The following is a 24,688-nucleotide window of genomic DNA, read 5'->3' on the forward strand; positions in this document are numbered from 1 at the left end:
AGCAGCTCGTTGCTGTTCAGCTTCAAATGTACCTTTACATCTGGCTGTCAGTGTCATATCAGGCATTTGTGGATGCAGCCATGACACCCTTTGAGTTGTTAAAGCAGAAAAGGAACATTTCCTGTAGCTGCATCCTCAGAATGGCAAATATTTAAAGGGATAGTTCAGATTTTTTGAATTGGGGTTGTTTGTGGTACTTTTCGATAATCAGTGTATTACCCAATTTTGAAGAGGCAGGCTGTGTAGACTATATTTAGAATATTTTCACTGCTTTACCTTGCCATCAGATAGTCTCTTTTGACAGGAAAAAAACTGTTATATAAGCCAGATATTGCTCTTTCAAAACCAACCAGACTCCAAAGCCAAAAACAGTAAATTAACCTCACAGAACAGAGGAGTTGCTGGTCTACCACTGCCTTAATCGATTAGTTTGTTTGTGTTATTTTGTGACTTTGGCAAACTTGAACTAACCTTTTAAAACACCAAAGTCACACAAAAACACCCAACCGATTGAGGCAGCAGTAGACCAGCAACTCCTGTGTTCTATGAGGTAAAATTACAGATTTTCTTTAAGGAGTCTGGTTGCTTTGGAGGAAAACAATATTTGACTTACATAACAGCAGCTTCACTTCAGCTTTACCTTTCTGTTAGAAAAGGCTTTCTGACAGAAAGGTAAAGTGGTGAAAATGAGATGAAAATAGCATGCACTTAAAATGATACTAATGCTTTTTTAGGTGGATCTTTTTTAAATTGCTAAAAACACATTTTGCCACCGACCCTGTCCACAGTAGCACACTGCTTAACTTTTGTGCTCTTGCTTGTCTCTGCTTCTCCGGACTAGAGGTGTGTCGGCCATCTACTATAGGTAATACACTGACCGTGGATAAGTGCCTCATACAACCCAACTTCAAATAATCTAAATTATGCCTTTAAGGCTTTGCAGTCCACATCTGATCCCCCACTGGCTGACTAAACAAGTAGAAAGATTCTGTATCATTTCATTTCTCTCTGTTCAGACAGCTGTGAGGGAAATCAGAGCTCTAACAAATATGTCTATAAATCCCAGATCTGCTCCTCCCCCCCCCCCCCCCCCTTGCCTCCTCCCCTCATTGGCTGGCTACAATCTACACAGGCTGTAGTAGTGGAGGTAACTTATTTACTATTTTGTAACACAAAAAAAGCGCAAGACTTTTTACTAATTTTCAAATAAAGAGGCTTTGATACCACAGCAGTTGTCTCTCTACTGGATTTATTTTATATTTGTACAATAATGAATGATTAGTGAAATGTTTTTTTCCCAGAAGGACTTTTGGAATAGTCTAATTTTATTTAAGATATTTACAGTGTTACAGATGAAGAAGAAAAATAATCAACTTGTTAAGACGTGCTGATTGGTATGCTGCTCTGTGTTACCATGACGACTGAGCTACACGCACTGATTGGTTTGAGGGGGTCTTAAAATAGCTCCACCCAGCTCCTCTGGCCTGCCTGCAGCTCCATGCATCCATTTTTTTTCCTCCCTCAGTCATTTAAACGATCACAGACCAGCGCAGAAGGGGAGCAGCCTGTCAGTCACACCCTGGTGACGCCCTGACGATCACTTGTGAAGGGCGAGGAGTGGGTGAGGCTATGAAAGTGGAGTGCATGCTGGGTTTTTTTTTTTGTCTTTTTTTGGGGGGCCCAGACCTGGTGTTGGAAGTGCAGGACATCCATCCATCACAGACGTAGAAAGAAAAGCAGCGACAGGTGGAATAAAAAGGAATACAGACGAGTGCATAGTGATCTGGTCCCAGAAGCCACCAGTGATGGAAAAACAAGCCAAGTGTGTTTGTGTTTTACCCCTAAAACCAGTGGAAATACACCGAACTTCAAAACTGAACCCCTACCGTCTACCACCAGGCACGTCTTGGTAATCGACACCTCTAAAACGTCTCACACTCAGGATTCAGTGTGTGTTTTCTTCTTAAAAGCAGGATTAGAAAGAGCTACAGGCCTTCGCTGACGCCTGGTGGTGAAGTGAAAGAAAGGCAGCGGCGATCTGCGGACACGTCTCAGTGCTTGTTGAGGCTCCACAGGGGGTCCAGGCTACTGAGCGGGTCGTCCCCTTCCTCCCCTCGAGTCCCGTGGAGCCCCTGACCCTCTGTCGGCTGCAGGAAGCTCTGCTTGGTCACCCGCTGCTTCCCCTTCCCCCCTCCCTCCATGGAGAAGGCTTCGGGCGTCAGCGAGGCCAGCAGCTCCAGAGACGAAGGAGCCGGTGCAGCAGAGGAAGAAGCAGGAGGCGGGCTGATGCTGGGCGCCGCCTCTGGGACGGGCTGGTGGTTGGCCGCTGGCGGTGTGCAGGGGGAGGCGGCATCCAGGCCGTTGGGTGGAGGTGGGGAGTGGGTAGGAGAGGTGAGAGGTGGGCTGAAGGAGGCGGGCGGTTCTGGGGTTGGACAGGGGTACTGCAGCGCCTGGACGTCACCCAGCGAGTCCAAGTCGGGTAAGATGGTGCTGACCTGCTCCTCCAGGCCGAAGGCGCCCTCCATGGCAGGGTCAGTGGCGCTTGGCGGCCGGATGCTGAGCTTGGCGATGGTGGCTTGGATGGAGCTGATAGGCATGTCACCACCGAGGACGATGTCCTGCTGCGACTCCTGTCTCGAGTAAGGCTGCAGATGGAAAAAGCAGGAAATGTTCAGATAAAGAGAGACTGAGAAAATAAAGTGCATCTATCTACTGCTGCTCTACTGAAAATAAAACAAGTACCTCGTCAGACCAGAACTCGTAGAATTCCTTTAGAACAATCAGGTGAGCAAAATGTAAACAAATGCAACATTAAAGCTCAAGTGAGAATAATTAAATACACAAGAGGAACAACAATTCTATTCTACTCCTTTCTGATGGTGGACATTTTGACAAGTATGTAAGATCACCCACATTCTCATGGAGACAAGTTTTGGATTTTTCTTAACCAGGTGCAAAGACAACCATGTCTCTGATATCTGTCTCAGGACTAAAAATTACATTTGACAAAACTCTGCAGCAGTTACTCTTCACAGAAAGTTCACCATGTGCGCTATTACACAGGAAACTGTTTATTTAGAGAAGAACATTGTTTGTGGAAAGAGCATTGAATTATACATATATATATATATATATATATATATATATATATATAATAACACTGTTAATGGCTAGTGTTACTATATATATATATGTCTTTTTTCTGTTATGACAAGTCAAAATGTCCATCAGGAGGAACGTCTGAGGTCTGAGTAGCATCAACCATAAACAGTAAGTTTAAGTTCATTTTCAAACAAAGATCCTTATATGTAAGTACTTCCTACCTTTTGTCAAAAATATATCAGTGTAAATGGTTAATCTTTGGGTTTTGGTGGGAGAAAAACAAACAGTTCAAAGACGTCCCCTTGGCTATTTTTCACAACTTTCTTACTTTGTCTTTGTGGACAAAAAATAAATTCAATAATTGGGAAATTAATTTGTCAGTGAATGTATCATGAAAGTAACTGTTATTTGCAGCCCTGCCATTCACCTAAATGCAATGAAAAACTGGCAAATACTGTAACTGATTAACATTAACAAACTATCTATCTTTCATTACAGGCTTTGACTTTGTTATACTACTTTACATATATATTTACCAAGTCAAGTATGAATAATACTAAACAAATTTAACAAATTAAAGCAATTTAATTAACTGAAAACTACAGTTTCAGGTCAGTTTTGTCATCTAATGAACCTGAACAGAGTTTTAGAGTTTGAGAGCATCAAACCTTTGTGGCTGCAGAGTTGGTGTTCTTGCTGCAGGTGGCGGTAGTGATGCCGTGTCTCTGAAGGACCTGCTCAGCGTGCTTCAACACGGCTTCATAGCAGAACTTCAGATGGAGCTGGAGACACACAGAAAAAGGGAATGAAAAAAATAAATAAATCTGTTCACCTCTGTTGACATTTAGTGATGATGAAGCAATCACACCACTTGGTTCATTTATATTCAGAATGTCAATTTTATATGTATCCTGATATTTTTACAACACTGCAGTCACTTTAACAACTGTTATCCAGGACATTACTTTTTGAATTGCTATTCATCAGCATGATGAAAAACCATACAGGAAGAGTTAAATTGGAAATTTTAAAGCACCTCATCGACTGAACCTCTCATCAGCCACCAGAAGGACATTTAGATCCAACTGACATTTGATGACACCCTGAATTAAATTCAGCTAAAGAAGTCCTCTCTCAACTCCAAATCCAATATAAGGCTCTTTTGACTGCGGTGAGTCTGACCTTCTCCTGCAGCATGTTCTTCCTCTGTTGTCTCATCTTCTTCACCAGCAGCGGAAGGTCTGGGATCCCGTTTCCTGCCTCCAGCTCCTGCAGTGCGGCGTACAGCAGGCAGAAGGCGCCAGTGCGTCCCACACCCGAGCTGAGACAGTGAACAGACCGATGATCAACACTTCACTTAACACATCACTGCAGATCAAAGACTAAAATCAACTAATGTGCTACTTGTTTTTTATCTGCATGTATCTTAATAAAACTCTTGTTTTCAGGTGTTACTTAGGATTTTTTTAGGTTGAAATCTTTTATATAATGACTGTATTCAAATGAATTTTATAGTTTTGTAACTGTATAGTTTTGTTCTTGTGGAATATTTTGTTGTTTGCCAGAATTCTCTTTAATAAGATTTTTAATCTAACTGAAGCTTTTGTGGTTTAATAAAAACTAATGAATTCAATTATTAAAAAATGTAATGGTAATGTTTTTATATTTTTATATTAACTGGGTTTTATTGTTTGATCTGTTCAATCTGACGTGTTGTTAAAAGAACAGACATAAGCTGCAGCTTCAGCCTACAGCTTCTTTAGACTGCAAACATTTAATGTTGAAGTTTTATTGTCAAGTTACACTGTGGTCCTCTCAACTGCATTATTTAAGTATCTGCCACTTTTGGAAAGAGGTTATGTTTTATGTATATCAGATTTATGCATATTAATTATTTCTATTTGCAGACCAACATAAATTCTAAAGTACAGAACAGGATTAAAGAAGAACTACGTTTAAATTTCCAAACCCACTAACTGCATCAAAAAGGGTCAATTCCAGTACTTCTGTATTTGAAGTTGATGGATTAATGTGTTATTTTAGCTGGAAAATGCAATCTTTTATGAAAGAAAAAAGAACAGAGGCGTACTGAGTAGATTCAGGTGGCTGAAGACCTACTGGAGAACCAGCTGCAGGTTTTTACTATCTATATATAGATTACAGCAGTGGGACTGAAACTCTTAACTCATTGTTGTACATTTTCTAACTGGATGAAATAATTGCTTGTGATCTGCAGTAAAACCAAGCTTTTAATCATTTCACTGAGGGGCCTCTGTAGCATTCTTAATGACCACTTTGGGTCCCTGCACCTTATTTTTGAGACTGCCACAGATTAGGCGCCCATTTAACCATATTTGCAGCACGAGATCTTTTCATCTCTTTCCTTGGACATGTTTAACTTACAAAAGCTTAGATGCATGAACATGGAAGAGGCCTTCAGGATTCTCAAATATATCTGCAATTTGCAGAAAGCAATTATGTGTAAACTTGACAGTCAACATTTGCATGTTAACAGAAAGAGGCCTCAGCACTGATCCCTCATAAAGACAGAACAGTCCTTTACATTTACATAAATCCCTAAATTAAGATAATTCACCTGATGCTGAAACCAGAGACAGACTCCAAAGCAGCCTGCAGAATAAACTAACCAGCTACTTTGAAGTTGAGCATCATCTTCAACATTTCATTTCAACACATCATAACACACACACTCACCTGCAGTGCACCACGACAGGTGTGTGTAAGGGCCTCTGGTGGAGGTAGTGTCCATGAACTTCCTGGATGAAGCGCAGCAGGTTGCTTTTGCTGTCAGGAAGACCCCTGATGAGAAATATGGAGAAAAGGTTGACAGAAAAACACTTAAATAAGACTCTACACACAATCAGAACCCTGTGTGTTTTATACAGAAGCTAGTTTATGTTTTAACTGAAAGAGAAATGACTCACAGTTCTGGCCAGGAGGTGAACTGGAGATGGACGACAGTGCGCTTCAGGCTTTGGTCACGGTACTGCAGGCTGATCATGCGCTCCACATGTGTCGGTGTTGTCTTCTGCGTGGTTAGGCTGAGTGTGATTGGTCCCTGAGAGAGCTGCTGGCCGCGCTCCGTTGGGAAGTAACGCACAACCTTTCCCTGGGAGAGACCGAGAGGATGACATTAAAAAACACAGGTGGCGACAACAGAAGAGGTGTGAGGAAACGACATTTACATCTACAGGAGCTGTTCACAAAAATAAACTTTAATTTAAACAAAGACATTACTCCATCACACACTCCATCTTTAAAAGTTCAAATTCATAAATTTATTTGAATTGACTTCAGCTGCACCCTACTGGTTGTTTTAATCACTTCTATATTAATCACAGTGAAAACGAATCTCTGTACCTTTTCCAGCTCCTGCTCTGAAACCAGCATGACTATCAGCGACACCTTCTGCTCGTACACCATCAGCCAGAAGTCTGCTGCTGTGCCAGTGAGCGGAGCCTGCGTGGCGATAAGGCGCGGGCAGTACGGTGACAGGTCTTCCACGTAGCTGGCGTTGATATAGTCGTCTTTGCCTGACTGCAGAACCACGCGGTTGAGGTCATAGGGCATGACGTCCTGGTGACGGTTCTTCATGGTGTAGCAGCGGGCGATGGCGATGGAGAGCTGGCGGGCGTCCTTCTCCTGCTGGTCCTGCAGCTCTTTCCAGCGGGCGTCCAGCACCGACAGGCCACCCTCGCTCTCTGAGGGGTGCTCCAGGGAGTCCACCTGGGCTCTGTAACGCTCCAGCTCACCGTGAAGACGGGCGACACGCTCTGGGGCTTGGTACGGGTCGCCCTGGATCAGGAGGACCCCCTGGGAGCTCTTCTTTCTCCGCTCCCCGTCCTGTGGGTCGGCTTTGGTGGGTTGGAGGACGTTGGTGGGGGTCTTGGTGCCTCCGGGTTGGCTCTCGGGGCTGGAAGAGAGGAGGTCGTCTGTGCTCGAGTTCTGGCGCTGAAATAACGACGTGGCGGGAGAGACTGCGGAGGGAGAGGGGAGAGTCGGGGTGGGGGCTGGTGTGGGTCTCTGTTGCGGGTTTAGACCCAAAGAGGAAGGGCCAGGAGAAGGGGACGGAGAGGGGGATGGCGAAGGGGAAGGAGGGACAGTGTTGGGTGGTGGAGCCACTGACGGAGCTCCGGGAGCAGGCTGGATCATGTGCTGCTGCGTGGGGGGGGCGTGTGGACCGTGTGGTCCCATGGCAGTGGGCTGCTGGGGGGCACTTGGAGGCACGTTAGCTCCTGGAGCTGGAGGGTACATGGTGGAGGGCTGTGGGTGGGTCATGGGCAGAGGAGCCTGAGGTTGTTGGGGGGCGGCGGGCTGTGGTGCCAGGGGCTGCTGAGGCATCATGGGTGCCCCTCCAGGGTAGCACACTCCCCCAGAATGAGGGGGTTGAGCCGGGGGCTGGGTGGGCATCCGCATGGGCTGCTGGGGCATGTTTGGTAAAGGAGGCTGACCTGAGTGTGGGTGGTGTTGTGGGGGTATTTGAGTGGGGGGCATCTGTGGCATGGGGCCCCTTGGCAGGTGGACCTGAGGACCGGGGACCATGTGAGGTTGTGAGGCAGGAGGCATTTGCGCGTGCAGGGGTGGGTGGATGGGCTGGCTGGTGGGGGGCATGTAGTTCTGTGAGACTGGGGGCAATGGCTGACTTGTGGGGGGCATTTGTGCTCTGGGGCCTCCTGGTATCTGCATGTGCGGGTGGGGTGGGATCTGCTGGGCATTAGGAGGCATTGACATCTGCTGCTGTTGGGGCAACATGTGGGGCAACATCTGTTGGTTGGGGTGGGCCAGGTAGGGCTGAGATGCAGGGGGTGCTGGCTGAGACGTGGGGGGTATTTGTGGATGTACAGTTTGTGGGGGCCTCGGCATAGAGCCCGGCATCATCTGAGGGTGCTGCTGGGGGACGTAGCCCTGTGGCGTCGGGTAGCCCGGGGGCATCTGAGGCCGGGGCTGATAGCCGTTGACCTGACCTGGGAATGCCTGCTGGTACTGGGGAGGGACACCCGGCTGAGTGGGCATATATCCATGTGGGTAGCCCTGCGGGGTCTGGACAGGGGGATGGGGGCCAGGGACGGGTCTCGGTCCGGGCTGGTATCCCTGAGGCAGTGGTTGGGGGTACTGCTGTGGCTGCTTCTGCTGCTGTGGTTGGGGTGCAGCAGTTTGGCCAGGGCCGTGAACCGGCATTCCAGGTTGGGGCATAAACTGGGGATAGGCCCCCATCTGTTGTGGTACAGTGTAGCCGGTTGAGGCTGCAGGTGGGACAGGGTGGTGTTGTGTAGGGGTGTAGCTGGGAATAGGGGCCTGGATGCTGTCCACAGTGGTGGTAGAGGGCCGAACTGGGGCAGGGGTCACAGATCCAGGCTGGGGGGCTTGAGGAGGGGGTGGCCGATAACCCGCCACAGGCGCCTGGCCTGGTATTTGTGGTGGCATCTGCGGAGTAATCTGAGGGAGGGGGCCCCGTGGCAGAGGCCCCTGTGCTCCTAGAGCCCCCGATGTAGGAAACTGAGCGATCCGTGCGAGGAGCTCTGGAGGAGGCAGGTTGGCGGGGAAGCGAGGCAGACCAGCGGCTGGAGCGCCAGGCCAAGGCAGAGAGCTGCTGCCGCCCAGGTTAGCAACAGGAGGGACGAAGGCCTCGGGGCCGGGCAGACGAGCTGCAGAGGTGGGGAAGGAGGGGAGGTCAGGGGGCAGGCTGCGGAGTTCCTCAGGGAGGTCACCCCCCAACGCCAAGATTGCTGCACTTAGCTGGGCCAACTCTGGGTCCTCCAGGCTCGAGCAGGCAGAGTCCACATCTGAAGCTTTTGGCTTTAAGGAGGGTTTTGCCGCTGTGGGCCGCGCCGGGGGCTTCTTCTGGGTCTCTCTGAGGAGCAAACGAACAAAAAAATCAGATTTATAAATCAAACTAGGTCACAGTAATCCACTGAAACTTATAGTCACTCTATTGTCTCAGCCTTACTTTTCCAGGACGGGCTTCCTCTCCTCTGCTCTGGCCTGACACAGGGTTTTCGCTCTCTCCAGCAGACGTGACGCTTTGGCTTCCAGGTCTTCGTAGAAGTCCTTCCCCTCCTGCGACTTCTTCATCAGGTCCTCGTAGGCTTCGTACGAGCCCACCAGTCCCTGCACCGTGCTGTTCCACTGCTGCTCAGTCTGGCTCAGGCTCTTGCGGACTGAGGCGTACTGGACATTGGCCTCCGTCAGGGCCTTCAGGATGTTTTCCTGAGCTGCCAGGTTCTGATCAATATACACCTTCACCTGCTCATACTTCTTCAGCTGCTCCTCAAATATGCGCTGGAAAGACACATTTAGTTAGGAGTTAGAGGTCTTACATGTAATGCTTTAAATAATACTGACAGTGATGTGGCTCATGCCAACCCAAAGCAGATTTAATACAGATGGTGTACAAAGGGAACCATGTGCAGCAGCATACCTTCATGTCTGCCCTATCTGTGGTGACGAGGGTGGAGGTGATGTCATCCTGCTGGATGAGGTCGCGGAGCTGTTTCTCCAAAGAGGCTCTCTGTTCCCTCATTTCCTGCACCTTCCCCAGAATCCGCTTCATACACTGCAGCCCCGCTACTTCCTCTGCGCACATACACACCAACAGAAGGGTACATTCACAGTTCATAACATTGCAAGACAGAATTCAGTATGACTGAATTTGTTAAAATCCTTTTCATAAAAATATTTTTGTAACTATGAAGCACCTTATAACCCTGGTTTTGAAGGCTCTATAAGTAAAGATTTATTTATATTCAGGTTAAAGACCAAAATCTTGACGTTCGTAAGATGAAGTTTAATCAATAATAGAATAATAATAATGAGTCAATAATGAAAACAATGAATAGTTAATTGCACCCAGACAATAAATTCTAAGAGATCACTGTACTTTACATCGATGAAACGCCACTAAACCTATCGAACTTTAATCAGTTAACACATTGAGCTACATCCTTCTGAATTATACACATGTATACAAACCCTCACTCACCTTCGCTGAGCTGGGGCCGGGGCAGGGCCTCTTTCAGACTCTCCAGTGGCCCCCCCAGCAGACGCAGGTTGCTGATGTGCAGGTTCATGGCCCGGTGGAGCTCCGTGTTGGTGAAACTGGCCTTTTCGTGGGCCTCCATGTACTTCTCCAGGTCCCTGCGAATCTCAGCCAGCGCCTGGGCCTGTGCCGCCGGGTGAGCATCGCCTGCAGCGGCGCCGGCAACCTCCTGGAGGGCTCGCTCGCCGGCCTCGTCTGCCTCGAGCACGTCTCTGATCTCCTTCAGAGAAGACTCCACGTCAGTGAAGACACCTGACAGCCCTGCACAAGCAAGGAGTGATGTGACAGGAATTATTGACACAGAAGCACACAGCAAGGTGCCGCAGAGAGAACACAGACAAACATAAAAGTAAAAGTAAGGCACAAAAAAATAAGACTCAGACTCCCAAGACAGCACTCGCTAACACAATAAACAGCAAGAAAAGTTAGCTGGTATTCATCAACTTTGCTCAAAATAGCTTTTAGTGTTGTGACATGAAATCTTTTCAATGGTTTTTATTTCTGGTGATCATATAATGAAAACAGTGGAATAAGCTTTACATACATCATAAAACCTTTTCTTAAGCTCCATCACATATTCTGAGAAATATCCTTGAAGGACCAGTGTGTAGAATTTAGTGACATCTATGAGTGAGCTTGAAGATTGCAAACACCTCATCTCACTCCCCTGCCAAGCATGTAGCGCTTAAGTTGGTTATGCTACTGTATAAACACTACAGTGCAACATGGCCGAAACCATGGAAGACAACCCACACTTTCTGTGGATATAAATGGGTCAAATCAGTCACACTATGGTAACAAAAGCACAAATCAAATTTTCAGATGATTGTACACTAATGAAAATGTTTATAAATACTGTATTCCATTTCTGTCGTATTCTACCAAAAGACGGCCCTAAATCTTACACACTTGACCTTTAAATGTTCAAAATGTACAGAAATGCAAACATTACTAGGATTAAAAAGTATGCCTATGATGTCATGGTTTTCCTCACATGGCCTGTAATTCATTTATTTTAGCTAATTAGGGGCCCTTACATGATGAATCACCATTTGTTTTGTTCAATCAAAATCAGGATGTGACTTTATTGACATTAATTATCGTTAGCAGGCTGCAACAATGATAAACAGAAGCTGAAGTTTGGAGCATTACTACACAAACTTTCTCTACGTGTGCGAGTGCGTGTGTGTTGCCACTGACCCTGCATGGACTGGATGAGGCTCTTGACGGTGTCTGGTCGGACACTGAGAGCGGCACACTTCTCCATCAGGACCGGAGGGATGTGGCTGTACATGTCAAGGTTGTCCACCGACTCTGGCTCCAAGCCCAGAGAGTCCATGAACTGCCTGCAGGTGGAAACGAGACCAGTCAGCTCGCAGTGACCTTTCATTACATTACTTTTCAGTTTCAATAGAAAATTCAGAGTATAGAATGGCCTTAAAGGTACCAAAAATCTTAGATATTGTCATTAAATTATGGATTCTTGTAGCAAGTTGTCAATGCTCTTCTTTATGGAATCTGGAGTGAGTTTGAATAGAGCACATATAAATATTACACACTCAAGGAATGCACTACACATGTTAATTACACGTCTTCTATTTAGAAAGGGAGGACTGTCATTCTTTCTGACAATTCTCAGTTTATGACACAGGACACTTATGATTATTTTGTAATTAAAAGTATAATGTCACCACTTCCATTTTCTCATTATCTACACTTTGCACAGCATGTCAGAATTTACCTAACAGACTTCAGGGGGGAAAAAACGGCGTGTACACACTCATGTACTCACTCTAGTGTTTCATTCTTGCTCTCAATCTTGGCCATGACATCTCGCAGCAGCTTGGCCTTCTCCTCACTGGAGTGACAGAAACAAAACCAGAGGCATGAAAAAAAGAAAACTTTATTTATGTATGAAATGATGCCTGCCACCTTTCTAATGTGAGTGTAGCATCCACTGAAGATGCCTACCTGTACAGCGAAGAAGCTTCATGTGCAGCCATTGGCACCAACTTGGCAAACAGGTCTGGTCCAGTAACACTGGGGTCAGTGGGGTTAACTGGTAGAGCTTTCACCAGTGGGGCACCTAAAAAAGCACAGAGGAGCTGGTTTTACTGGTACAGAAACACATACAGTAAGCTTTATTTTATATAAGAGAGACAAGGGATCAAAATCTTGCTAAACAGCTACAGCCTCTGTTGTTTGTCCTTATAACGCTGCCTGCAGGCAATGTTTGTTTGCACCTCACAGATTTTCTATGTGAGGCAGCCCAATAATTTTAAACACTGGGAAATTGATGATTATGCCAAAGCTTCGCTGGTTCCAGTTTGTCAAATGTGAAAACTGACTGAATCTCTTTGTTGTCTGTTGCACTGTAAAGTAATCTGGGGGGATATTTTTGACTGTTTGTCAGACAAAACAACTAATCTGAATATCTCAACTTGGATTGAAATTGTCACTGTCACTATTTTCAGACATTCTATATAGCAGGGATACTTATATGCTGAAATTAAGGTAAATTCATCTGTCCATTTTTCGACCTTTCAACATTTCCTGTCTTCACTCATCTTTACCGAGCAACAAATCTGACCACAGTAGCTCCACGCAGGTCAGATGTACGCACAAAGTGCACAAAGTGGCAGAAGTCACAGAGGACAGAGGAAACAAACCCCATTGTGAATCAACTTTTTCTCACTGTGAATTAGTAAATTGTCAGAGGGCCACCCAGCATCCTATCAGGGGCCAGAGTTGGCCCACAGGCCGCAAGATGAATATACCTGCTATAGAGCAAAACTCAAACGATAAGATAAGATAATAATCGACACATCACGTCACAGCATTTAACCAACACAATGGCAAATACAATCTACAAAGGGACCAAATCCAGAATCAAACACAACCAAATGTAAGACCTGCCACCAAAGTGCTTTTACTGGCTGTATATTGTACATTGACCGTGAGACTGAGCAGAAGTACCCAATGAACAAAACTGCATCACAATCATTTTAGTCACAAAATACATGTAAAAGTCAAAGATTTTAACATAGTGACTCCTGCTTTGTCATATCCTTATATTCTACAGGATGTCACTGTAACCACTGGCACACCCAATGGAACAGTGCTTAAGACACACAACGGGTTATTCATATCAGTTTGCATACACACATGTAACAAAATACATCTATATGTAAATGCAGCTTTGCATGCACGCAGTGATAAAGGCACTGAGCGAATACAGAAAACTGAACACAGTTTAGCTTCTTCCTGTTACCTTTGACTGAGGCCAGAGTCTCCAGAGAAGGAACTGTCTCATGATAGATGAAGTCATTGTCTTTTTTGGCTGAATTAAACCTGTAGATCAAAGTTCAAAGACAACATTTTAACATATATAGTTCATACATCAGTGCAACTACATAAAAATACAAAAATTGTTGCACAAGACTTATTGCTCACTTTCCCCCGATAACGTCCATGGTGAATCTCAAGGCCTCTTGCACACTGTCAGGTTGACCCTGGTTGCATGAAGACAAGAGAAAGTAGAATTTAGTTTTGTAAAACAGTGGTAACACACACACACACACACACACACACACACACACAGAGACAGTTTACGGCGACACTAAAACAATCTTATCATGTGTTTACCTTGGCCAGCTTGATGGCTTCACTGAGTTTGTCCAAGGAGCTCTGCAGGTACGCCAACTGTTGGAACCAAAACATTTATATAAGCAATGCAAAGAAATGCAGGGGAGTGGAAAACTGTTATCTGGGGAAGCTCCATGAAGATTTGGTGATTCCCCTTGAATTTCATTTGGCACCATCATCAGGTGAAAACTTCAGATCTCTCCAATACTTTGCTTTATGACTAAACATATTTAAAACTAATGACATTACCATCAGTCTTATCTTTCATCAGGCTACACTTTGTTTTTGGTATAATTGTCTAATGTCAGAATGCTAAACTAAGATGGTTAACATGGTAAAAAATGACAAGCTTATTTGCATGTTGATGTTAGCATTTAGTCAAAGTACTAATGTGCCTAAGTGCTAGCATTACTGCAGGCTCTTTTGTTTGTTTTGTGATTAAAGCAGCCCAAAATAACTTAAAGTGTACTGATAATGATAATATGTGACACTGATTTACAATGAGATAAAATAAAAAGAGTTTATTTGGACCTTGTAAGAGATACTCATGGGTTAGCATGGCATTTCTTTTGGTAGCAGCTAGCTTGTACAGGTAGCAAGCAAGGAAGTTTCTGTGAACGTTTTCCATTTAAATCACAAGATGAGACAGCAGGTCAACGCTGACAACAAGCACCATAAACAAAATGTTTGGATGAACCAAATATTAAGATAATTTTTCAAGATTCAGTTTTGGTGACTTTAAAAATGGTCAGTTGGAGAATCTTACTGAGCGTAATACACATCCTGTGAACACGAGCTGCCTGAGAGGACAGAAATCCATTCCAATGTTGTTAGAAAAGTTTGTTTGTGGAGATTGAGACATTTTATTTGCCGCTGGCTTGTGAAAGAGGTTCTGAATTTAATTACTGTTATGCAGAAATCAGCCACAAAACTTGCAAGCGGGTGAGGAAATTCCCAGAGAGACTGGTGATTTCTGTTTGGAACAACACAGCAACCAACATGAAAAAACAGACGGATCAAATCCACCCTGACAGTGGATAAAAAAAATAATCCTACATGTGAAACTTGGTCCTACCCGCTCTCCGTACTTCTGCTGTTCCTCAGCCTGTTTTCCCATGTGTAGCTGTTAAGAGAAAAAGTGTGAGTAATCAAATGCCAACACAAAGACACATTCATACTCGCACTGGATTACCACAAACACACACACATAAACTCTCACGCCCTTTTGTTATACTCACATGTGCAATAGCAGCAAAGTAGTAAATCTTCATCTGAACCAGTTTCTTCCAGTCTTTCTGTATCTTTCCCAGCATTGACGCCGTCTCCGAGTTCTCCAGAGCCCTGCAGGCCTCTTTGTAGTAATCAACCACCTGCAGCGCCACAACCAGTTATCAACCTCTAATGTTTTTAATTATTGATTGATGTGATAGAATTAATATTTAATGGTCAGAAGTCAACCTGAGCGCTGATGCGAGCAACAAGAAAACTCTTCCTGTTGTCCAACATGGACTTCTCCAGAAGACACTCCTGAGCCTGGCCCTGGGAAGGAGACACAGGTTGAAGAGACATTTTTTTATGTGTGCGTGTGTTTGTGTATGCGTGCATTTGCACGTGTGTAACCTACCAGCATAAGGTTGATGTTGAGGTTAAGGATCTGGTGGCTCATGTCCACGCTGAAGTTGTGGCTGAAATGGTCTCTCAGGTAGGAGAACGCTCCCGCCGAGCACTGGAAGTGCGTGCATGACACCTTCATCCCCTGGACGCAGAGCAGAGTGTCAGTGGGACTGTGTGTGTGTGTGTGTGTGTGTGTGTGTGTGTGTGTGTGTGTGTGTGTGTGTGTGTGTGTGTACATGTTTATGTTTGGTGTGAATGTGTGCTTATGTGTCTTACCTCCTCAGATACCCTGTTATCCATGGCTCCCAACATGGAGTGCAAAGCCCCTACAGAGAATCCACAGACAGGTTCAGTGAGGTTAGCATGTTTGGGCTTTTCATACTGGGCAAAACTTATAGTATAAACAACAATGTTAGTGTCAGTTCTTGAAAGTACAAGCGCTGCAGGAGTTTCCACCTATTCAGACTTTTTCCCCTCCCCATGCAGCTTGAAAGTAGGTGATGTTGTCCCAGAAAAGCTCTACTCTGCTTTTCACATTCAGGTGAAAGTGCTGGCCAGCTTGGCGCACAGGCTCTGCATTTGTCTGCAGTTTCCCAGTAAGCATTAAGTTTCCTTTAAACAATATTTCAATGCTTTTTTGTTGTTTGATACAGCTCAGATGTGAGAAACAGGAATCCGGACAGGGACTGCAGCATGTTCCAGCTTCTCAAATTTTTTGATATTAATGTTTTTCCTTGTCTCACATTATAGCACATTGAATATCCTCAAGTATTAGACTGTTGGTTGAACTAAAAAAGCAATTTGAAGATGTCGAGGGAATTCTGATGAGCACCTTTTACTATTGACTGAGATCTTTTTGAACAGACAATTGAGCAATTGAAAAAATAATCTGCAGATTATTCAATAATGAAAAGACTCCTGAAGAAGAGTTTCATTTTAAAAGGAGACAAATAACATAGGAAATGTGAAATCTGTGCTCCAAAAATATAATTAGACATACAAAAAGAAAAATTTTATGGCTTCTTTTAAAGTCAATTTCTCATTTAACCATTCAGTGTTTTTACAGGTATTCTGTAAAAGTAAATTAGTTAAAATCAGCACAGTTTAGCCACTTTTTCTTTAATAACTGGTCTAGTTTAAAGCAAGACTATGAATGACTTAACTCACCAAGATTGTAGAGGATGCAGGCTTGCTCATAGCTGATGTCATCATGGGTGACTGTTTTTCCAGAGAAAATTTCAGTCCTGCATGCAAGGAAAGAAAAAAGGGTATATTAGAGAGAAATGTAGAGGAGTTGAGTGTGTGTACACATGTATTTGTCATGATTTTGTGGACAGTATAATTTATAATGAGATATCCATTACAACAACATGAGATAAGCTACCTTACTTATCATGCAACATATATAGAAATCACATAAATTAAGTGTTTAAAATGAAACAAAAGAACTTTAATAAATATACAGTGCCAATCAGATGTTTGGACACACCTCTCATTCAGTGTTTTTTTCTTTTTTCTTTTTAAGAAAATGTTCAGATTATATCAACACTGTGCAAAGATGTCATCAAAGCAAAAGGTGACAAAAAACTTCTGCACTTGCAGTCAAAGATTTAAATCTTTTTATATTTTAGATTCTTAAAAAGCAAAAAATTGTCACTTGTTTTCACACTTTTCTCTTACTACATAATTCCATATAATACCATATTTCATTATTTTAATGTTTTTGGTATTAATCTACAATGTAGAAAAACAAAGAAAAAACACTGAATGAGAAGACGCGTCCAAACTTTTGACTATTACTGTACATTATCAGTCTGACCACATTCTGTACAAGAGGAGGGGAAACAAACAGAAAGACCTTATCATATCATCTGATCTGCCACTATAAAGGCATAAATTAAAAACCACTTCACTATTATTTTGTCCACTCCTGTACAGGAGGATTCAGGGCAGTGAGCTGACATCTCTTCCAGAGCAACATGCAGCGAATGTGTAACACTAAAATTAGCTTCAGACCTGTAACATTCAGGACAACAATTGTTCTGATTGCGGGAGGATGGGTGTGTGTGACTCAGTACTGCCTCCTCTTGTTTCTGTGTGTGTGTGTGTGTGTGTGTGTATGTGTGTGTGTTATTACCATGAGATGGGTACAGCGGCCTCCTGGCCTGTTCCCATGGGTACTCGACTCTGGAGGTAATGCAGCTGGCCAAAGTACTTCCTCAGTGTGCTGCATCCCTCAAAATCCCTCGTCACATTTACTGCACTCTGTGAAACGGACACAAATACTGGGGTTCGTTCGTGTTTAATCAGCTGCTTTTTACCACTACAGCCACAGAATCACTACTTCTGCAAACACACTGTGACATAACTCAGTTGTACGTCTTCTCATTCTTCTGTTAGAGCAATGAGTTTTACTATTGGTGTCATTAGGACATGACTGGGGTCAGATCAGGGCTGGATAAGAAACCTGGTACACAAACACCAGTACTGAGAAGAAAACAGCAGATATCACTCAGTGGGTTAGACTGAGTGTTTCACTCCAGTCATCTGCCATTAGAATTTCCCTCAGGAAATAAAAAAGAAAAACCCACAAACACACACAGATAATTATATCCTCGTCATTAATGAGATCAACACAAACATCGATTCTGCAGTTGTGCAGCACAGGATGCAGGTTTTCTTTCACCTTCAGTTCAGTGGATGGGGTGGAAGGTGGGGCGTTGAAGGTAAGAAATTGCAGGTATGATTCAGAGATTTTATTTTGCTTCAAATAGGACAAATAACTGGGTGTGTTGGTGCACATGATCCAACCAAATCCTGCAGAAGGCTCTAAACAGCATGTTTAGGCTTTGACAACAAGCAATTCACCAAAACAGAAAGTACTGGAGAGACAAACTCAGTTTTTATAATATATTTGTGCTTTTGATCTTTTTCTTTATGAGACCATTAATGTGTAGCATTATAAAGCTCACAATTATAACATGTTGCTGTATCTTACTCTGGAGTCTGTTTTGCTTTTACATTAAATTCAGATCATCAGAAACCTCATGCCCTTGCGGATTTGCAAGTTCATAAACATCAACTTCATGAAGATATGCCACTGTCATATTTCCCAGAATTGATACTGCCATATCTCCCAAAAAGCCACTGTGTTTAACCCTAAAAAGTACTACTACTGCAACACAAATATTACTTGCATTGTGTGCTAACTAGGTAGCATCGTATTATATATTTTTTTAAGTTTTGACTTGTGAGTTTTCTCATGAATACTCACCACTAAAAAGACTTTTTATTAACTATAATTTTGTCAGGGATCCTTGTGTCCTGACTTGCACTTTGTAAAAGTGTTGAACTGTTACTTTCCTATCATTTCCTCAAAATAGCTAAATCAACTGCAGACTTAATTAAAGGTACAAAAATCATTTTAATAAATCTGATATTTCCTACTGTATGTTTTGGCTTTTAGTGGTCATACATGGGAATGAATTTGAATAAACCAGGGAACAACTGTAAACTTGTTTGTTGTGTTAAAGCGGTACGTCTAATCAAACAGGAGCTGATGACAAACGGTGGAGTACATTTCACTATGTTCATCAACAGCTTTAAAGGGAAATCTATATAATGATAGACAGGTCAGAGCCACAGAATGATTCTGCAGTGTCTGTAGATGTTTCACACGATACCTACCTGCCGCAGAGTCTCCAGTTTCTTCAGCTGTTCGTTGTAGTTGTCTGGATTCTCTCCATAATTCTTCAGGATGAACTACAGATGAAAAGATAGAAAGAACAAGTGGATCAACATGACACATCTTTAAAATCAGATTAAAAAAAACCTCAAGACTGGAGACATTTTTAACTATTTTGGCTGTAACATCAGGAACGCACTTAATGTTGTAGAACATGCAGAAAATCTGTTTAGAAAATGCAAGTTTTTAACATTCCTTCAACTGCAGTAACAAATCAATAGTCTAATCTTTCGCCCTGAAGAGGAGCCAAGAGTTTAAACTCCCATCATGCTTTGCCAAGACTTTCTCAGTCCCCTTGAGCCACTGTAATAAGCAGCAAGCTACTTAATGTCGGGTCAAGAGGTGAACAACTCTGCAGACAAACTCATTCGTTTGCTCGTTCTTCTCTTTCTGTTTTTAATGAAATTGTGGACGCAGGAAAGTCACAGGGCTTCTGGAAAGCTGCACAATGACACAGCAAGAAGACAGGAAGGCATTGTCTGGACATCACCAAGGCAATTATGTGCTATTCTGCCTATTGTTCTGCGTTAGTGGATGAAATAATCGTTGAAGTAAAATAAATATCAGCAATGTCAAGTATTAACTGTTGTATTAAAGGTTAAACACGTTCATGCTTAACATCAGAGTTAGTAGTCCCTTCAATACATTTGCATATAAAATAGTTTATAATTTTTTTAAGTACTGCTCCAGATGAAAACATTTTTCATGCAGTCTTTTTAATTACAGCACTGATTAGGGAACTTTCTTGCAAAATATCTAACAGGAGTTAGAGTGACCCAAGAGGGCAAAGGTCTTATTTATCTGCATGAGGAAGGTGCTAGAAAATGGGTCACCAGATAAAGACAAGACGGAGTAAAATACAGGAAACATTTTAATGATCAGCATTTTCTAATTTGTAAATATCAGTATGAGCTTTTCATGATATTGTAACCTCAACTACAACAGAAATCAGTGAGCCTTCAAGTGTGTAATTATGTGTAGTTGTGTTGGACTGGTGTGAAATTCAACATATGCCCTAACCACACATAAGGTTATGTCATTAGAATATGAAAACAAAGCTTTTATATAGCAAAATGTGTAACACAGATTCACAGTGCTTCCCAAACTTTTTTCATGTCAATGACTGCAAATCTAGGTGCACATTAGACCACAGCCCCCTAGTTTGAAAGGACTTTGTCTTAAGGAATCCCCTCTGACTTAAAAAAAAATATGATAGAAGTTAAAACATTTTATTCCCCATTTTGCTGGGGTCCCATTCAACCCACTCAAGAACCCCAGTTGGTCCCCAGACTCTAGATTGAAAACCACTGATCTAAAACATCTACGTCTCTTCTTCTGAGTTCACTTTATACTCCAGGTCTATCTTCCTGGTTATTTCTAAATTACATATTTATCTATAATTACATATATTGCATTTTATATGACTGTGTTCCTTTTTATTTTACGTGTGCTGCTCAAGAGGAAACTTTCTAACACCATCTTTTACTGAAATTTGTCAGACAGGTTACGTGTCAGGTACAACTTCAGTTACTGTTTTTTTCCTTTTTCCTGTTGATGTATCTCTGTCATGATAGGCAAATAAAATACCCAGAATCCCTGCTTGATGACTAGATGGGCTGTTGTTTTGCTAAGTCCTCTTTCCTTTGGCATGAATCCTAAATTTCAGAGGAACCTGCTGCGGGCAGGTGCATGTGACACTGAGATCACTGTTATTATTTTCATGTCGTCAGTTTGGCTGGGCCTCGTTATTTTAGCTAAGTGTGCTTTCACAGCGTTCAATTGTTTGTTTTTTTTCCTCAGTAGTTAACCACTTGTACTTGAAAGCTAGCTAGCTAATTATGAACTTCGACTTCGGCTGCTATGCTAGCTTATTATTAGCTAGCAGGAGGCTAACGTTAGCAAACAATAGGCGGTGGTCAGGGGGATTTGCCAGGACCTTAGCTAGCTGGCCGGCTATCCGTTCTGGAAATTTCTCCTGTTTATCCTCGACAGACAGTTACAGTTAACTGTTAGCTAGTCTGATGGTAGCTAACATTAGCTTCCTGATTGGGTTATCCAGTCGTCCATAATCCTTGTTTGGATGACTTTCGACCTCAGCCCTGTTGCTCCATTCCCCACCCAGCTACTCACCTGCCTGACGGACGGGCTGAACTGGAACTCCCCAGCCTCCTTCAGGTCCAGCCAGATCATCGGCATCCGGGGGACGGCCTCCATTGCGGCCGGCTCTACAGGGGCCTGTCAGCCGTCACGGTGTCAAAACCACGTCGGTAGTTTTGTGGACGTTAACGGTTTTCCCAACAGATAGCTTTCCTCCAAACAACTGTGTCATGTATCCATTTACACTCCAACCGGAAGCTGTGAGTGCATGTGACGTAAGCCCCCAATACGTGCCGCGTGGTTTTGTGGGAAATGTAGTCAGTGCCGCAACTTGAGTTCTTTCCATTTGGCCTGTCTAGTAACTTACATCTTTATTTATCTAAACTAAAGCTTCGAGTTTGGCAGATATCAACAGCCTTACTTAGTCAAATCAGATATTAGTATAGGAGATATTTTCTGATTTTCTTGGCTATAATTTAATTAATGTAATAATAATAATAACTAGAACTGCAAGCAGTTATGAACGGGGGCCAAGCCTCCCCGTGCGAGCCGTTCCCCGCGACCCTCGGAACCCGCCGCCGCGGGCCCCGAGGGACGCGGGGCTCGGGGCGATCGCGGGGACGCGCGCCATCGTCCGAGCTGCGGCCTTCCAGTTCAGGGCAATTGTCAGGACACAGGACAAAGCTTAGCTGCAGTATTCACTGTAGTGGGTGTGCACTGTTAGTGCCAAAGGCAGAATGCGTGGCGATTTTGATTTGTTGTAATAAATCCCGCCCACTTTGACCAATCATTACGTAAGTTGGCGGTCGGCCTCAGGAGGGAGTCCACATCATGCACAGCGAAATTCGTAGGAATCCATGCAACTTTTGGGAAACTCGATTTTTTGGGTTTGTAGCGCCCCCTATTGGCCAATCCGCACCAAATTTGGCACAGAGCGTGTGGATGACCTCTGGAACCACCGTGTTAAGTTTGAAGTCGAAAGAATTTAGTTTGACCGAAATATGACACAACATGTGTTTTTTAAGCTAGCTGAAAGATTGTTCGGTTATAATTAGCGCATTTTTTGTCGTGCAACAATTCTTTTGATAAGTTTTGCTCAGACATGTCTAGACATCGTATGTGCAAAGTTTGGCGCAGATGGCGCTTAAATTGTAGGAGGAGTAGGAAAAAGTAGGTTTCGGACATGCGGCGACTTAGCGACGGGAATTTTCGGCGAAAGTGGGCGGGGCCTACGTCAGAAAATCCAGCGCTATTCAGGGAATACGGCAATATGAGATTTTTCAACGTGTCATTTAAAATGTGAAAGTTATAGGCAAAAATGCGTTATAGCGCCCCCTAGTGGAGCACAAACGCGTTTTTTGGTAGGCGGGATCTGAGTCCTATTCTACATGTACCTATAAAATTTCAAAGCCCTAAGTATTATACTTTGGCAGGAATTAATTTTTTTTGTTTATCTTGTAATAAGCCCCGCCCAAATTGACCTGTCATGACCCCCTTGAAGATATGGCCTCAGGGCTGGCCCTACATCGTACGGACCAAATTTGGTAGAAATCGGTGCAGCCGTTCTAGAGATATAAACTTCCCACATCTGTAGCGCCCCCTAGGGGCCAACCTTCACCAAATTCAGCTCATAGGCTCCCAGTCTCATGCCAACCAAGGATCTCTGATTTGGTGTCGATAGCATTTACTTTGACCGAGATATGCAACATTTTCCATTTTTAAGGCTAGCTACGGAAATTTGTTCGTTAATAATTCGCGGAATTTTCAACCCAAAAAAAATCTTTTGATAACTTTAGCTCATGAGGACCAGAAGAGTGTCCGTGCCAATTTTCGTGCAGATCGAACAAAATCCCTAGGAGGAGTTTGAAAAAGCAGGTTTGCCAGTTTTCGCGATTTTGCGAAAAAATTATCTAGGCGGAAGTGGGCGTGGCCAATTACAAAGTGACTCAGCTCCATTCAAGGAATATGGGGATATAAGGTTTTTGAATGTGCGACATACGGTGTGGGAGTTATAGGCCAAAACGCGTTGTCCTTGCTTATAGCGCCCCCTACAGGCGGACGTGTGCAGTTTTTGGCGTCTGAGGTACGGGCGGGGGTGAGGGCCAGCCCTCCAAATTGCACCGCCCTACCTTGCACGGTTTAGCCTGCAGCATGAGTTTTATCGGGAGAAGAATAAAAATAATAATAATAATAATAACTAGAACTGCAAGCAGTTATGAACGGGGGCCAAGCCTCCCCGCGCGATCCCGGTCCCCGCGGCCCTCGGAACCCGCCGCCGCGGGCCCCGAGGGACGCGGGGCTCGGGGCGATCGCGGTGACGCGCGCCGTCGTCCGAGCCGCGGCCTTCCAGTTCAGGGCAATTGTCAGGACACAGTCTGATGCTGAGCTGCAGTATTCACTGTAGTGGCTGTGCACTGTTAGTGCCAAAGGCAGAATGCGTGGTGATTTTGATTTGTTGTAATAAATCCCGCCCACTTTGACCAATTATTACGTAAGTTGGCGGTTGGCATCAGGAGGGAGTCCACATCATGCGCAGCGAATTTCGTAGGAATCCGAGCAACTTTTCGGAAACTCGATTTTTTGGGGTTTGTAGCGCCCCCTATTGGCCGATCCGCACCAAATTTGGCACAGAGTCTGCGGATGACCTCTGGAACCACCGTGTTAAGTTTGGAGTCGAAAAACTTAAGTTTGACCGAAATATGACACAACATGTGTTTTTTAGGCTAGCGGAAAAATCGTTCAGTTATAATTAGCGCATTTTTTGTCGTGCAACAATTCTTTTGATAACTTTGGATCAGACACGTCTAGACATTGTATGTGCAAAGTTTGGCTCAGATGGCGCTTAAACTGTAGGAGGAGTTCGAAAAAGTAGGTTTCAGACACGCGGCGACTTAGCGACGGGAATTTTCGGCGAAAGTGGGCGTGGCCTACGTCAGAAAATCCAGCGCTATTTGGGGAATACGGCAATATAAGATTTTTCAACGTGTCATTTAAAATGTGGAAGTTATAGGCAAAAATGCGTTATAGCGCCCCCTAGTGGAGCACAAACGCGATTTTCGGTAGGCGGGGTCTGAGTCCTATTCTACATGCACCCATAAAATTTCAAAGCCCTAAGTGTTATACTTTGGCAGAAATTATTTTTTTTTGTTTATCTTGTAATAAGCCCCGCCCACATTGACCTGTCATTACCCCCTTGAAGATATGGCCTCAGGACCGGCCCTCCTTCATACGGACCAAATTTCGTAGAAATCGGTGCAGCCGTTCTAGAGATATAAACTTCCCATATCTCTAGCGCCCCCTAGGAGCCAACATTCGCCAAATTCAGCTCATAGGCTCCCAGTCTCATGCCAACCAAGGATCTCTGATTTGGTGTCGATAGCATTTACTTTGACCGAGATATGCAACATTTTCCATTTTTAAGGCTAGCT

General features: G+C 43.8%; 1 protein-coding gene across 2 annotated transcripts; it reads right to left on the reverse strand.

Annotated features, from left to right (window-relative positions):
• Positions 1 to 1,232: 1,232 nt before the first annotated feature.
• On the reverse strand, positions 1,233 to 21,536 carry ptpn23a (protein tyrosine phosphatase, non-receptor type 23, a). 2 transcript variants are annotated; one of them, XM_084727561.1, is made up of 24 exons: positions 21,294 to 21,536; positions 19,106 to 19,180; positions 17,556 to 17,683; positions 16,586 to 16,662; positions 15,695 to 15,744; positions 15,429 to 15,560; positions 15,263 to 15,343; positions 15,043 to 15,174; positions 14,880 to 14,927; positions 13,805 to 13,861; positions 13,613 to 13,671; positions 13,431 to 13,510; positions 12,131 to 12,245; positions 11,952 to 12,017; positions 11,360 to 11,505; positions 10,103 to 10,420; positions 9,542 to 9,696; positions 9,071 to 9,402; positions 6,484 to 8,974; positions 6,048 to 6,232; positions 5,818 to 5,922; positions 4,285 to 4,423; positions 3,771 to 3,884; positions 1,233 to 2,645 (listed from the first exon to the last, which is right to left on the reverse strand). In XM_084727561.1, exons 1-24 carry the CDS (start codon positions 21,375 to 21,377, stop codon positions 2,052 to 2,054), a joined length of 5,763 nt encoding a protein of 1,920 aa, XP_084583687.1. In that variant the 5' UTR covers positions 21,378 to 21,536; the 3' UTR covers positions 1,233 to 2,051. The 2 variants fall into 2 exon arrangements, with proteins under 2 accessions (XP_084583687.1, XP_084583686.1); XM_084727560.1 differs by lacking the exons at positions 15,043 to 15,174; positions 15,263 to 15,343; positions 15,429 to 15,560; ... (3 more) ...; positions 19,106 to 19,180; positions 21,294 to 21,536 and having other exon boundaries at positions 14,861 to 14,905.
• Positions 21,537 to 24,688: the final 3,152 nt, after the last annotated feature.

Source organism: Lutjanus erythropterus, chromosome 9 (assembly GCF_056507025.1).
Source record: "Lutjanus erythropterus isolate fLutEry1 chromosome 9, fLutEry1.hap2, whole genome shotgun sequence".
NCBI lineage: Eukaryota > Metazoa > Chordata > Actinopteri > Lutjaniformes > Lutjanidae > Lutjanus > Lutjanus erythropterus.

Excerpts from the sequence above, each read along its gene's own strand:
- ptpn23a (XM_084727561.1), bottom strand. The coding sequence starts at position 21,377 with ATGGAGGCCGTCCCCCGGATGCCGATGATCTGGCTGGACCTGAAGGAG. Across the intron at positions 13,862-14,879 it reads AGCAGAAGTACGGAGAGCGG|TTGGCGTACCTGCAGAGCTC; the intron begins GTAGGACCAAGT and ends TGGTTCCAACAG. Across the intron at positions 6,233-6,483 it reads CAGAGCAGGAGCTGGAAAAG|GGAAAGGTTGTGCGTTACTT; the intron begins GTACAGAGATTC and ends GGTCTCTCCCAG.